This window comes from Cydia splendana, chromosome 20, assembly GCF_910591565.1.
Source record: "Cydia splendana chromosome 20, ilCydSple1.2, whole genome shotgun sequence".
Lineage (NCBI taxonomy): Eukaryota > Metazoa > Arthropoda > Insecta > Lepidoptera > Tortricidae > Cydia > Cydia splendana.
Window position 1 is genome coordinate 7,780,556 of NC_085979.1, and position 13,218 is coordinate 7,793,773.

Sequence of the window (13,218 nt, forward strand, 5' to 3'; positions counted from 1 at the left end):
AATATATCTGCAGATTTTTCTTGGTCTAAAGGGGCCCACAGATTACCAGTTCGCCGGACGATATTCAGTCTGTCAGTTAAATGCAAAAGGTGACAGTTCCGAACAACTGACAGGCTGATATCGTCCGGCGAACTGGTAATCTGTGGGCCCCTTTAACTCTATAGTAACCTTACCGGTGTCTTTAGATAGGTATAAGTAGTTTCTTTTTAAATATATAAAGACTGCGAGCCTACGTGACCCTTCCCAAGGCCTCATCCAACAGCTCGGCACATTATTTGTTTATTATTATAATTAAATTACCCGTTTATTTTGGTGTGAAACAACCGTCTTCAATATTTGCCCAGTCCGCTGAGCTCGAGGCATCTGAAGGGCTTCGTAAACACTTCCCTTCTGCATAATAAAGCTACTACCTATACCTTATACAGCGCTGGTGGCTTAGCGGCAAGAGCGTGCGACTTTCAATCAGGTCGCGGGTTCAAACCCCGGCTCGTACAGATGAGTTTTTCGGAACTTAATATGTACGAAATATCATTTGACATTTACCAGTCGCTTTTCGGTGAAGGAAAACATCGTGAGAAAACCGGACTAATCCCGATAAGGTCTAGTTTACCCTCAGGGTTGGAAGGTCAGATGGCAGTCGCTTTCGTAAAAACTATTGCCTACGCCAATTCTTGGGATTAGTTGCCAAGCAGACCCCAGGCTTTCATGAGCCATGGCAAAATGCCGCGACAACGCGAGGAAAATGATGACTTAATATTTTCCTTGCCGTGGTGTGGTGAAAACTCGCTACGCTCGTGGTTCAATTTTGGGATCTTTCGCTTGCTCGGGTATCAATATTAGCACGAGAGGTTAAACAACAACTTTGCCCCCTTGTAAAACAAATAACTATTAATTAATGAAGGCATATAGGCACAAGGTGAGATGTGGTACTTACGTGACTTACGTCGCTATTATTATGTGGCAAAGTCACCGCAAGACCATCAGCCAAATAACTGAATCCTATAGTTCAGCGGACGGCAACCTTTTAACAGCCAAGGGCCACATCACATAGTAGTTAAGGAAGTTGACGCGGGCCGCACTTTTGTTATAATATGTCACATATTATAACAAAAGTGCGGCCCGACTGTGTGACTTTATCAGACATTGTTGTTTGACAATAATACATACAAAATAGCCAGGAGGCTCGCGGGCCGCAAGTGAGAGGTTCGCGGGCCGCATGCGGCCCGCGGGCCGCTTGTTGCCGACCGCTGCAGTATAGTTAATACTATGTTAATACGATATCGCTTGGCAATAATTGAAACGCACCAACCATTCTAAAACCGTTGATTGGACTCGGTTCATTCATACCTACACTCGGTGAAATGGGTCACATAAATGTGTCAGTAACGCGAGAGGTGGGCCGCCATCTTGGAATCCCACCAATGAGAGCGCGGGGCGGCGCGCGTAGCGCACGGGAAAAGATGGACGAAATTAAGAGTTTAGCGAATTAGAACTTGGAAGTTGATTAGAATGATTAGTTGGGATATTTCATAGGCTAGCTGTAAAAGACATGTATTTTCGCGTTTCATTCTCTATATTTAGGTTTAGGAGGGCATCATAATAAAATTAATAAATCATAAATCATAGCATGTACCCTTCGAGTTTTGATTTTGACATGGGTTTTGCTGTTATAACTCGATAGATGGCGCTATTGTTGTTCTGAAACGAGCTAAGTTTATGTTTTCCCAAGTTTGGATGTATTTGTAAATATTTTTAGAGAATTCGAAATTTTATTTAGTAGAACATAATATAGACGTCTTTACAGCGTACCAAGTCTACCAATCTCGAAGGCAGCTAACTGTATTTTCAGCAGATTAGGTACTTAGGTTCTTTCGGTATTCAATTATTGCATAAATATTTACTGGCGACAGTGGCGACCTTAATACCCAAGTCAAGTCTTAACACAGTGACTTAAAAATGTAGGGAAGTATGTCCAAGTTACTTATGGACCAATACACGGACCAATATAAACTTTATCTAAAACATTTTAGTGACGCCCATTAAAATCAACTTTAATCCAAGATTTATTACTTGAATGTCACATAAAATAATTACCTCTTACCACATACTAAACATAAATAATTATTTTATCCATGCATCTACATTGTATTTTCCAATATAAGATGAACTCTAAACCGTATATAGATTACCGAGAACTAAGGGTCAAGTAACATTGGTGTGTTTCAACGTCGTCGTTGAAGTCTTTTACATGAGGTCAAGAGAGGTCTACGGAAAAATACTGAAAATATGTTAATTTGTAAACAATGTTACCTTGGGAATAATGGAAAATCATTTAACAATAGGACATTATGCAGTTGAGAATAAACTTTAGGATTTTTGTTTGAATATTAATTCATGTTAGTAGGTAGGTTAAAATAAATTGTACATTGGTAGATGCGAGTCATACTTATACGTCCTTATCACATGTAAAATAGATATATATATCGAAGAAAAACAATTTAGAAGCTTTTTTTAGGCAGCGAAGTCCAAATCGTCCTTCCTCCAAAATCCAAATCATGCTTAGTAAGCGTTTTTTTTTAGCCACTTGTCTTGACATATCCTGCTTAATAGTGATACCATCATACCACCATACCATAATAATGTTTTTTTTTATACATTGCTGTACTTCATAAGCACAAGAACTATATAATTAGGTAAAGAAATCCCGCAATGTACTTAGTGATTGACAAAAACGCTAACCGGTTGAGTCGTTACGTATCAATAACGCATACACAGCAAGATAGCGATATAGGTTTCTAATATCACGATAATAAATAAACAAATCCGGATGTTCCATTAATACAAATAGAAGCCTTCTCGTAAGGACTTAAAGTGCAAAATCGAATGGTATGAGACATGTGAAAAGGGGCGAAAATGCTGGCCGGTAACTTTTATATTTAAATAAACAAAACGTTCCATTGATGTTTCAAAAGGGAATATTTGAATTTGGAATGTTGTCGGAGAGGTAATGAACCGCGTTGGCAACGACGCGTGGATAAATTCAAGCTATTAGCTATCTCATCAATGATAATGGCGGAGCGGCAACGTCGCCTCACCTGGCTTACCTGCGCACGCACTGACAAGGGGGCAAGCGAGCGGCACTCGCAGTCTCGATCATACCATCCCGCAGACAGACCGTTTTAAAAAACAAAACGAATTTTTTAAGAAATAACACCATTGTCTGTGTTTTTCCGTGCGGGTTTTTAAAAACTATAGTTCCAAACAGTGCAACGTGCAAAAGTGATGTGATTATTCGATTTTCAAAACGGATGCTCGATTAGCGGTACATTGCTCAACGAGTTTCTAGCGGCAAAACGGTGGGCATAAACGAGAATTCGGGCATGAGAGTGTAGTTTTTTTTAAAGTGTTGTCATCGTTGTATGGCACGATGATATCTGGAGGATGGGTTTGCGCGCTGCACGTGAGGACGGCAGGCCTAGGCGGCGCAGCCCTGGGCTCGGACGAGGAGGAAGTTGTCTACCTGGCCTATATTGTCATTGACGTGAGCAACAATCAGGTAAGAATAAGAATCTTTCCTCGTTTACTAAAGTCGAGTGTTGTTAGAAACACGTCAATTGGCTGTATGGCCTATAGTCTGTGTATAAACATAATTAAAAAAGTTCATGACCAGTGATGTGAATAAGACGAGCGCCTAACCACCCTATACCCTATGGATTTATAATAGCTTGCCACTGTAAACAATTTAAAAAGTTAAACCTAACCTAAAACATGCTCGGTTCTGTTTTCAATCCTGTAAGAGCGTGGGCGGCTATCTATCTGCTAATAAAGGGAGAAATTAATAATATTAGTAGCACAGTTATAGATAGGTAGGCTATTTTTATCTAGTAAACAGCTGCCTCTCGATCTTACCGAACTTACTAATAAGGTGAACATGACATAATCTTATTATTTTTGCAAGTGCGCGTGCCTGTACTTAACTATTATTAGGCCAAGAAAGGTACGCTCGGCTAGTATGGCGGAATGGAAATAATTAGTAATAGCTGAAATTTTCGGTGTATGGGACAGATAATAAATCTAGTGATTACGTCGACACATAATCCAAATAAATATATTACATTTAGGTATTTAAAAAAAATGTAAAAATATAAAAAATCACAGAAAGTTTGTAAAAAATATTAATAACATTTTTTAAATTTATACTCATAGAGAAATATTTGCTTTATGACATTAAGCATGAATCACACAAAAAATAATTCTGTATCCTACATTTAAAGTAAGTAACCTACGGTTATTATTAAATTCAGTATATTTCCGTCCTCAAAAATGGTAATAGGCTATTTTTTCTCTCATTATTTCCAAATTACAATAAGTACAAGCGTTGCAATTTAATCGTACACTAAATAATACCGTATGGGAGGTTTTATGGGGTTGTGCATTAATTGCCTGGTTAAAAATGGTAATAGATCAATATCATATGGGATTTTTATTATGAGTTCTCCTTCATCGACTACTGTAAAAATCGGCTTGAAATATGATTCGTAACACAAAAAACCATCAAAAACGTTATCGTTGCTTTAAAGTTGCCGCGCACGAGCCAGCGAGCTAACGCGATTGGTCGTTGCATGGAGCGGGGCGACGGAACGATGAAACTTCCATCGCCCCGAGCGCGAATATTTAAAAAAGTATTTAGTATATTTACTATTTACTCGGTCAAAACATATGTACCAGTGAACGTAAAAAATATGGGAGACTAGATTCGAACTAATTATCAGCTTTAATCTGGGCAAGAGTGCTGTAAATAAGAAAGTAAATTTTACGTAATTGCAGGCTTTCCGTCTTTGCGTGCGCGTTAAATTTAATACAATAATAGACCAATTATATAGGGCTATTATACTGACACACACCCAATTTGATAGCAGAAAAAGACGCGAAATTAAAATTTTCTTAGGGAAATCAAATCTTCGCGCCTATAAGTTTAAACTTTAGGTTTCAATAGCGGTCATTTAAGTACCACCCCTCACCACTAAAATGTAATTATCAAAAACGACAGTTGCTAATGTTCCCCAAAGTAAGCATTTCTAGTTAATGCTGCAATACAGTGGTACCGGGCACCTTGCGACGCAAGGCCGAGCAGGAATCGCAAACCTTAAAATATTTGCACTAATTAATTGAGTTAGGATTTTGTTAGTACTCTTTAATTGAATAGCAAAAAATATAAGTTATGCATTAGAAATACCGTTTTTATTCGATTTTTAATTAAGTAATTATTGTTAAACTTATTTTTACCGTGTGGTGTCGGTTAAAATTTCACTAGTAACATCATTTGGCGACTAGGGCAATAAAAGTCGACACCACAACCAACAAATTAACAAACAACAATAACCAACAAATTAACAAACAACAAAAATTTGCAGTAATATTCCAAAACTCGACTGAACGCAAGCGCACCGAACCGTGTCGCTCCCCTGACGCGACTCAGTGTCATAAAACGTAAGGCCGTGGTATTAACGACAGCGGATAGCTGAGCGGCGAGCGGTGACTGCAGGCGGCAATAAGGTGTTCAGTTAATGTTTTTATAATTTGAAATGACTTCGTTTCCATGTAGAAATAACCAAACAGACTTTAGAAGCATTTAATATTTTATTTGTGGCCGTATAAATTATGTTTTATTGGTAAATTAACTACAATTATTCATATTTGTGGATAAAACAATATACATACTATAATTAATACTAAATTAACATTAAATAAATACATTATTTATGACATAAAAATACATTGCGCGTATTTAACTACTTAGCACTGTTTAATTACGATACTTGCAAGCAAGTAGTAAAGTATATGGCTCCATCCTATCCTGTACCACGATATACAAGCGATAACATTTTTGCGACAGTTTTGTATAGATAATGGATTTGTCGCTAGAAAATTACGATATCGAGATAAAAGTCAGGTCTCTGAGCGCTATTGAAACCTAACGCTATACATGTTTTAAATTTGCCGCGCTTTTTCTAGTCAAGCTGAATGTGTTTCACTATAGAATAGTAATCGAATTGGTTCAGATTTAACGTTTAATGCATATAAATAACATAATTAGTAAATAACATAATTAGTAAATAACACAATTTTGGACTAAGTACATTATACATACCTACATGACATCAGGCTATGGTTTGGCGCACCGTGACCCTGAACGGCGCGGTAATGTGTTACGGCTGTTAAGTGAAGTCCAGACGGGATGATCAAATCGACCGATTTGATCAGAAATGAAATTGGGGTCAATCTCCAAATTAAGCAACAATTAAACAACTGTACCGATATTTGGAACCTCAGAATAATATACCCGGCCGGATACCGGATAGTAACTTGGCTTGATTTCAGAGTAAACAAATTGGATTTAAGAAACAGTCACGGTCATATTGTACATTACTCGTTTATTATTTCAAAACAATTTAAACATCCACTCACTTGCACGCGTAGGTACCTACTCATTTCGAACATAGAAATGAGTCCGCGCCAATGTTCACCACGAAACAGGTTAAAACCTGCACAATGCGCACCTAAAAACCGAAATGTAGGTATTGTTAAATTTAGTTTGTAGTTAATTAGTTTTTTGGTGTAAGTGTATGAACCAAGGTCTGAAATAAATGATTTTTTATTTTTTTTATTGTTCCGCCGGCCGAAGATTCGGCGGTCGGATACCGAATATTTGGCCGACGGTCGGGCCGAATATCCGGTATCCGACCAAACAACTATCCATTGCATTTCTAATTGAGAGTGGCAACACTATCGTAGGTCGTATTGCCCTTTTCTAGCATATACGTCCCTCGCTCCTACACTCCCACCACACAGGCAGGTTCCTTTGTCAGTTATACAAGGCAAATTTTCAAGTCATTGGCATGCTGTTTTTCCATCTGGAAGGTCGTGAAGCTAAACTGCTGGTGAGTTTTTGAATTTGTACCTCAGTTTAGCTGACTATATTGAAATAGTTATTTATTTTACAAGGGGGCAAAGTTGTTGTTTAACCGCTCGTGCTAATATTGATACTTGAGCAAGTAAAACATTCGAAACATGGAATCTTGAGCGTTGCGAGGGTTTCAAAGCACGAGGGTTAAACAAAATTTGCCCCAAGTGAAACACAAAATGTTTCACCACACCAACCCGAAGCAAATATTAAATGTAAAAATATCATACAAAATCAAATACAAATGAATTTTATTAAATATTTATGATTTAAAAGTCAATTCTACCAGCAAACATAAGAAAACAACTCAAAATTTGCATTTGATTCCTTTGCCTCACTTGTGAATAAAATGAAACTTTGCTCTCAGTCTTTGAAGTGCAAAGTAAGCCTTTCCGAGCTGGTGTGAAATAAATAATTAAATTTTTCACGCCACTGTTCGGAAATGTGGCAATAGATGGTCTAAAACCAAGCTGGAAAGTAGGCAATAGCTGTAGCACTTGAACCACCACTACTACACTCGCGTGCAAAAGTATTGCATCACTTTGCATTTTTTCGTCCGCACCCAATATCTTTGTAATTCTATACCCGATTCTGAAAATTTTGGTATCAACTGAAAGCTTATAATGTAACGCATTAGAAAAATGGTAAATTCAATGAAATTTCGAATCTGAAGACTATAAAAAATCATAAAACTGAAAGTAGTCGCATAATGCTCCATAAATAAATCCGGAAATTTGAGAATAAAAGTCATTTTTTTAATACAATATCGTTTATTATTATTAAATTAATACTTGGTATTGCCACCTACAGGCCTCCTTTCACAAACCAAGTGGTTTTTCATAGACGTAATTAATTTTCTAATGTGATCATGAGGAATAGCGTCCCACTCCTCCGGCAAGGCTCCCTTCAACTCCTCAACATTGACCAGGGCAGGATTCCGCTTTCGAACCCTCCTTTTTAGGTAGTCCCACACGTGTTCAATAGGGTTAAGGTCCGGGCTCATCGCTGGCCAGTCCATTGTGTCGATGCCCACTTCGAGAAGGTAGGCTGCGGTGGCCCTAGCGGTATGACACGGGACATTATCCTGCATTAGGATGAACCCCTCATCAAAAATACCGGCATAAGGAACAACATGTTCCTCCAGGATATCAGTGATGTACTTGGCAGCGGTCAATCCACTGTCACGGCCCCCGCCAGGCACGAAAACCAGTTCTGTCCGCCCGTCGTAGGAAATGCCGCCCCAGAACATTACGGATCCACCGCCATAGGCGACCCTTTCGGAGAAGAAACATTGAGCGAACTGTTCTTCTGGCCTTCTGTAGACTCTTCCTTTTCGGTCACATCCATTCAAACACATTCTGCACTCTTTCAAGAAGAGAACTGGGGTTCATTGCTCAATGGTCCAGTCCTTGTGATTTTCAGTAAACTCTCTTTAGGCTGTACGGTGTCGCGCCAGCAATCTGGGCACCGCTGCGGGCCTCCTGGGTGTCAAGTTCGCTTTCTTAAGTCTTCTTCTTATTGTCTACTCACTGGCAGCCACTCCTCGTACCTCACGCAGACGCTGCTGGATGGCAATGCTGGTCTGGTGTCGATCTCGGAGAGATGTTGTGACAAAGAAGCGGTCGTCCCTCTCTGATGTACACTCTCTGCGGCCGCTTCTTGGTCTTGAAGTAAAGGATCCAGTCCCCTGGAACCTCTGGTAAACTCTGCAAACTGCAGATTGGCTTAAATTCAGCTCGGCAGCTACTGAACGTTGGCTACGCCCCGCTTGCAGGGGCTGGATGATTTGGCGGACTTCAGCTTCAGTGGTTTCCATTTTTCCAGGTCTTTTTCACGGGAAAATACGCGGAGATATGTAACGATCGACTTCTGATAAGTGACTGATAACAACCCCTTCTCTACCCCCGTTTTATAAGGGTCAAGGGTAACGCAACTCGTGCGCGTGATAACGTGAAACCGCTCACAAATCGGGAAAATGCCGATAATTTGAAAAATACTGGGCCGATTTCCATGTTTTTTTACTTTTCGTAAAGCTAAAACTTCAAGGAACATGATTACATTAAAATAATTTAGAGAAATTAACCAGTTTACAAATATATTGGATGCGGACGAAAAAATGCAATGTGATGCAATACTTTTGCACGCGAGTGTACAATGTTTCATTATTATCATCATCTGTCATTGGTGACAGTTCGCTACAGCAATGAGTATAATTTAAAACATAAAAATCAATAAAAGGTCTTTTTTGGCGCAACTTTTTCCTTCAAAAATAAATTTAGGTTATTTATAGGACCAATTTCTTGTTTAAAAAAAAACGAAATGTCAAACTATTCATTTATTCAGTCAGTTCATTCGATTCACGCTTAAGGCGTTTTTTACTTTTGTAGCTGTTTGTGGTTTTTTTAGCAAAAACGCTTCTAAGTTTAGAGTCCGTTTGAAGCAAACAACATAAAAACGCCTCTTAAATGTGATAAAAAAGAAAAAAGGCGGGATCGGAAAATTCTCACTGAATTGGATAGTACTATAAAATATAAGAAACACGTATCTACGCTCGCTATAAAAATGAGTTCTTCTAGTGAAGAAAATGATATTCTTACGCTGACGCCTACCGAAATTCAAGAGACAGCACAGGCAGTGGCTAGTAATTTGCTACCAGAGAAATCGCGGGCTAGTACTTATAGTTATCCAAATGTTTCCTTATTTCCTCGCAGTAGTCGTGAAAAGCACTATGTAATGCCTCGGCCGGAAACGCTAAAGATGGAGTCGTATTATTCGAGGGCCTCCACCAATGTGTCGGCCCTCAAACTCACTCGTCCATCTTTTAGCGGTTTTCCGTCCTCTCCTACGATGTACTATAGTTGTCCGTTAAATTATCTAGCAAATAAAAACGATCCGGAATAGTGATGTGAAAGTGCAAGAGGATATTAGAAAGAGAGATGCCTAAGAGTAGCATACCATAATGAATACATGTGTCTTAGCTGTATATTGTATTGTTATAAATAATGTTAAAAATGCTTTATGTTGTTAATGTGTTCCAAATTGTGCTGCTTTGGCATTAGCTGTAAGGTGCAATTTGTTATTTGAATTAATAAATAAATACAATAAATGTTAATTTTACAAAATGTACCTATCAAATTGTATCCTTCTTCCTTCTTCCTCGCGTTATCCCGGCATTTTGCCACGGCTCATGGGAGCCTGGGGTCCGCTTGACAACTAATCCCATGATTTGACGTAGGCACTAGTTTTTACGAAAGCGACTGCCATCTGACCTTCCAACCCAGAGGGTAAACTAGGCCTTATTGGGATTAGTCCGGTTTCCTCACGATGTTTTCCTTCACCGAAAAGCGACTGGTAAATATCAAATGATATTTCGTACATAAGTTCCGAAAAACTCATTGGTACGAGCCAGGGTTTGAACCCGCGACCTCCAGATTGCAAGTCGCACGCTCTTACCGCTAGGCCACCAGCGCTTCACCTATCAAATTGTATACTTTACTAAATATCTCTCTCCTCACAGGTGTTACAATAAAGGGTGTACGTACTACATTATTAATTAAACACTCATAATATAATTATATTACATACACATAATAAGTATATCATAGGATATGTATAATCACATTGGTTTGGCGTCTTCCCACCACCAGGCGATAACAAACATGTTTCAATATTATTCTTAGGTTCCGAATATCGGTACAGCTGTTTAATGACAGCATTTACACAAAAACAAAACGCTAATTAAATAACTTATCATATTCGGAACTACAGATGCAACGGATAGTTGTTTGGCCGCATACAGGATACGGGAGGTACGGCCTGACCATAGGCCGAATATTCAGTATTCAGCCGCCGAATATTCGGCCGGCGGAAATATTCAGGTTTTTCAGGTGCGCATTGTGGAAGTTTTGGCCTGTTTCGTAATGAACTTTCGCGCGGTATATAGGTCTATCACTAGGTACGAAATTAGTGCGCGAGCTAGTGAATGGAACGTTTAAATTGTTTTAAAATAATAATCGAGTACGATTATATTCCGATATCAAGCATAGTTATTTAGTACCCTTATTTTAGTATCCGGTATCCGTCCGGATATTAAAATAAGGGCGAGATAGGATACCGGATAGTAACCGAATATCCGGTGCATCTCTATTCGGAACCTAAATTTTTAATCCTGCATGGTGCAAATATGTATAATATTGAGACAATGACTTGAAAATTTGTCTTGTATAACTGACAAAGCAACCTGCCTGTGTGGTAGGAGTGTGGGGTAGAGAGGGAGGTATATGCTAGAAAAAGACAATACGACCTAGGGGCTGTCCATACATGACGTCATCTATTTTTGACGATTTTTGTCGCCCCCCCCCCCCCCATAAAATCATCAAAAAATCATGCTTCGAATGACACCGTTTCCACCTGCGTCATGCTACCATCATCCGATGTCCAGACCCCCCCCCCCCAAATTTGAAATGACTTAAATTTATGAATAGCCCCCTACGACAGTGTTGCCACTCTCAATATTATTTATTCTTAGGTTCCGAATATGGTAAGTTATTTAATTAGCGTTTTATTTTTGTGTAAAACGCTGTCATTTTAAAGCCGTACTTTTCGCCTTATTGCAAAGGAGTAAGGTGCAAAAGTGTAAACATATATTTCACGTCGACTCTTATTATACTATGTTATACTTATTATGGAACTTACTATGTTATACTTATTATGGAACGTAAACTATGAATTGAAAGCGCACGAAATAGTCAATATAATACGTTTGTTGAAAAAAAAAGTCTACAGACGCTTAGGCGCGAAGGGTTATTGTCTCATAGAAAATTTGAATTTCGCGCCTTTTTCTACTGACAAAGTTGTTGGATAGACGTTAATATCAAATTAAAGAGTGGGCCTACACACTTCGCTGTGACAGAATGTGAAAGTGTCACCAAAACTGTCAAATGACTACGATAATAAGTATTCCTTTTATAATGCCACTCCACACTATGCCATTCTGAAATTAAATAAGAACGATAGATAGTCATGCGCAATTTTTATTTTTGTAGTGGGTCATAATTGACGTATATAATTACGAATATAATTTGAACATCAACCAATAATATTGGATATGATATCAGTTATTTTTAATCAGCTATCATTCACGCGCGCGTTCATTTTGCTCAGACTTGGCCGCACAAATATTTGGTGCGAGCGAGACGCCCGCGCACGTTCGAATTGGCCTGTCACTTGTAGCAACTTGTAGGTAAGTACATACTTACCTACATACTATCCACGCGTCCTTGGCACGAACTCCCGCCACCGCCCGCATTGAAACTGTCCCCGCGCGCCGCAAGGAAATGTAATCCTTAGCATTAGCGCAAAGAGTTCAAATTTGGTAGTTTCATTTAGCGAATTTGATAAAATGCACATATTTATTACATTGACCATATTTTTGTGTGATTATGTATTGAATATCACTTTGAACGTTATCAGAACAAAGTCTGCAAGAAATTATATCTATAACCATTTTTTCTAGCATGTTTAAGGCGTAAATATATATACAAGTGATACAAATAATATTGATGTCGGATTCTCGGATAAATAGCTTAATGAGGTAGTTTTATGGTAATTCAATCAAAGACCTAATTATTTCTTTTTTTTTATATCAAGTCACGACGTATATCCGTGAGGCCCCGCCATTTATTGAATGAGTTATTTTCCGTGTTAATATTTTGACTGATTCCATTGTCGACTCATTATAAATATTATTTTCGTCACGTTTACGAACTAAAAATACTATTACTATTTTTAACAAACAAGAACGGCTCTTTTTTTTAACTATTTTTTTATACCTACTTCCGGACAGAAAGTTTTTTGGATTCGAAAATAAAGTATCTTAAAATGATCTAAAGAACAGGAATAAAAAAAAATTGCCTATTACTAATTAATGTTTAACGTAAGCGTATCTTTACTGGAGTATATAAGGTAGAATGACTGTCTTATCTCCAAAGCTGAATAAGTCAACTACCTATACGTAGGGATCCAGTAGATCAGTATCCACCAAAGAATAACGTTTAAACTATTGGTAATGTGTTCATTGCTAAAATACATATTCAAATATTTTAATTTTATAAGGACATGTTGATATGTCACAGTTGTCACACTGACAAATTAAGTTGCCAGCTTTATTACGAAAATAGTGATGTGCCATCATCAGATACCGGTTTCAGCAAGTAAGAGTAGCTATCGTTTCTTTCGTAGGGGCATTTTTCGTT

General features: G+C 38.3%; 1 protein-coding gene across 3 annotated transcripts in view; it reads left to right on the forward strand.

Moving 5' to 3' along the window:
* The first annotated feature begins 3,092 nt into the window (after positions 1–3,092).
* Positions 3,093–13,218, forward strand: part of LOC134800708 (RNA-binding protein fusilli) — a 133,522-nt gene continuing 123,396 nt past the window's right edge. Inside the window, exon 1 of one of the 3 annotated variants that reach the window (XM_063773214.1) lies at positions 3,093–3,556. In XM_063773214.1, the coding sequence (XP_063629284.1) occupies positions 3,428–3,556 (129 nt within the window). In that variant the 5' untranslated portion in view covers positions 3,093–3,427. The remainder of the gene's footprint in view (positions 3,557–13,218) is intronic. The other 2 variants (XM_063773216.1, XM_063773217.1) reach the window with 2 other exon arrangements.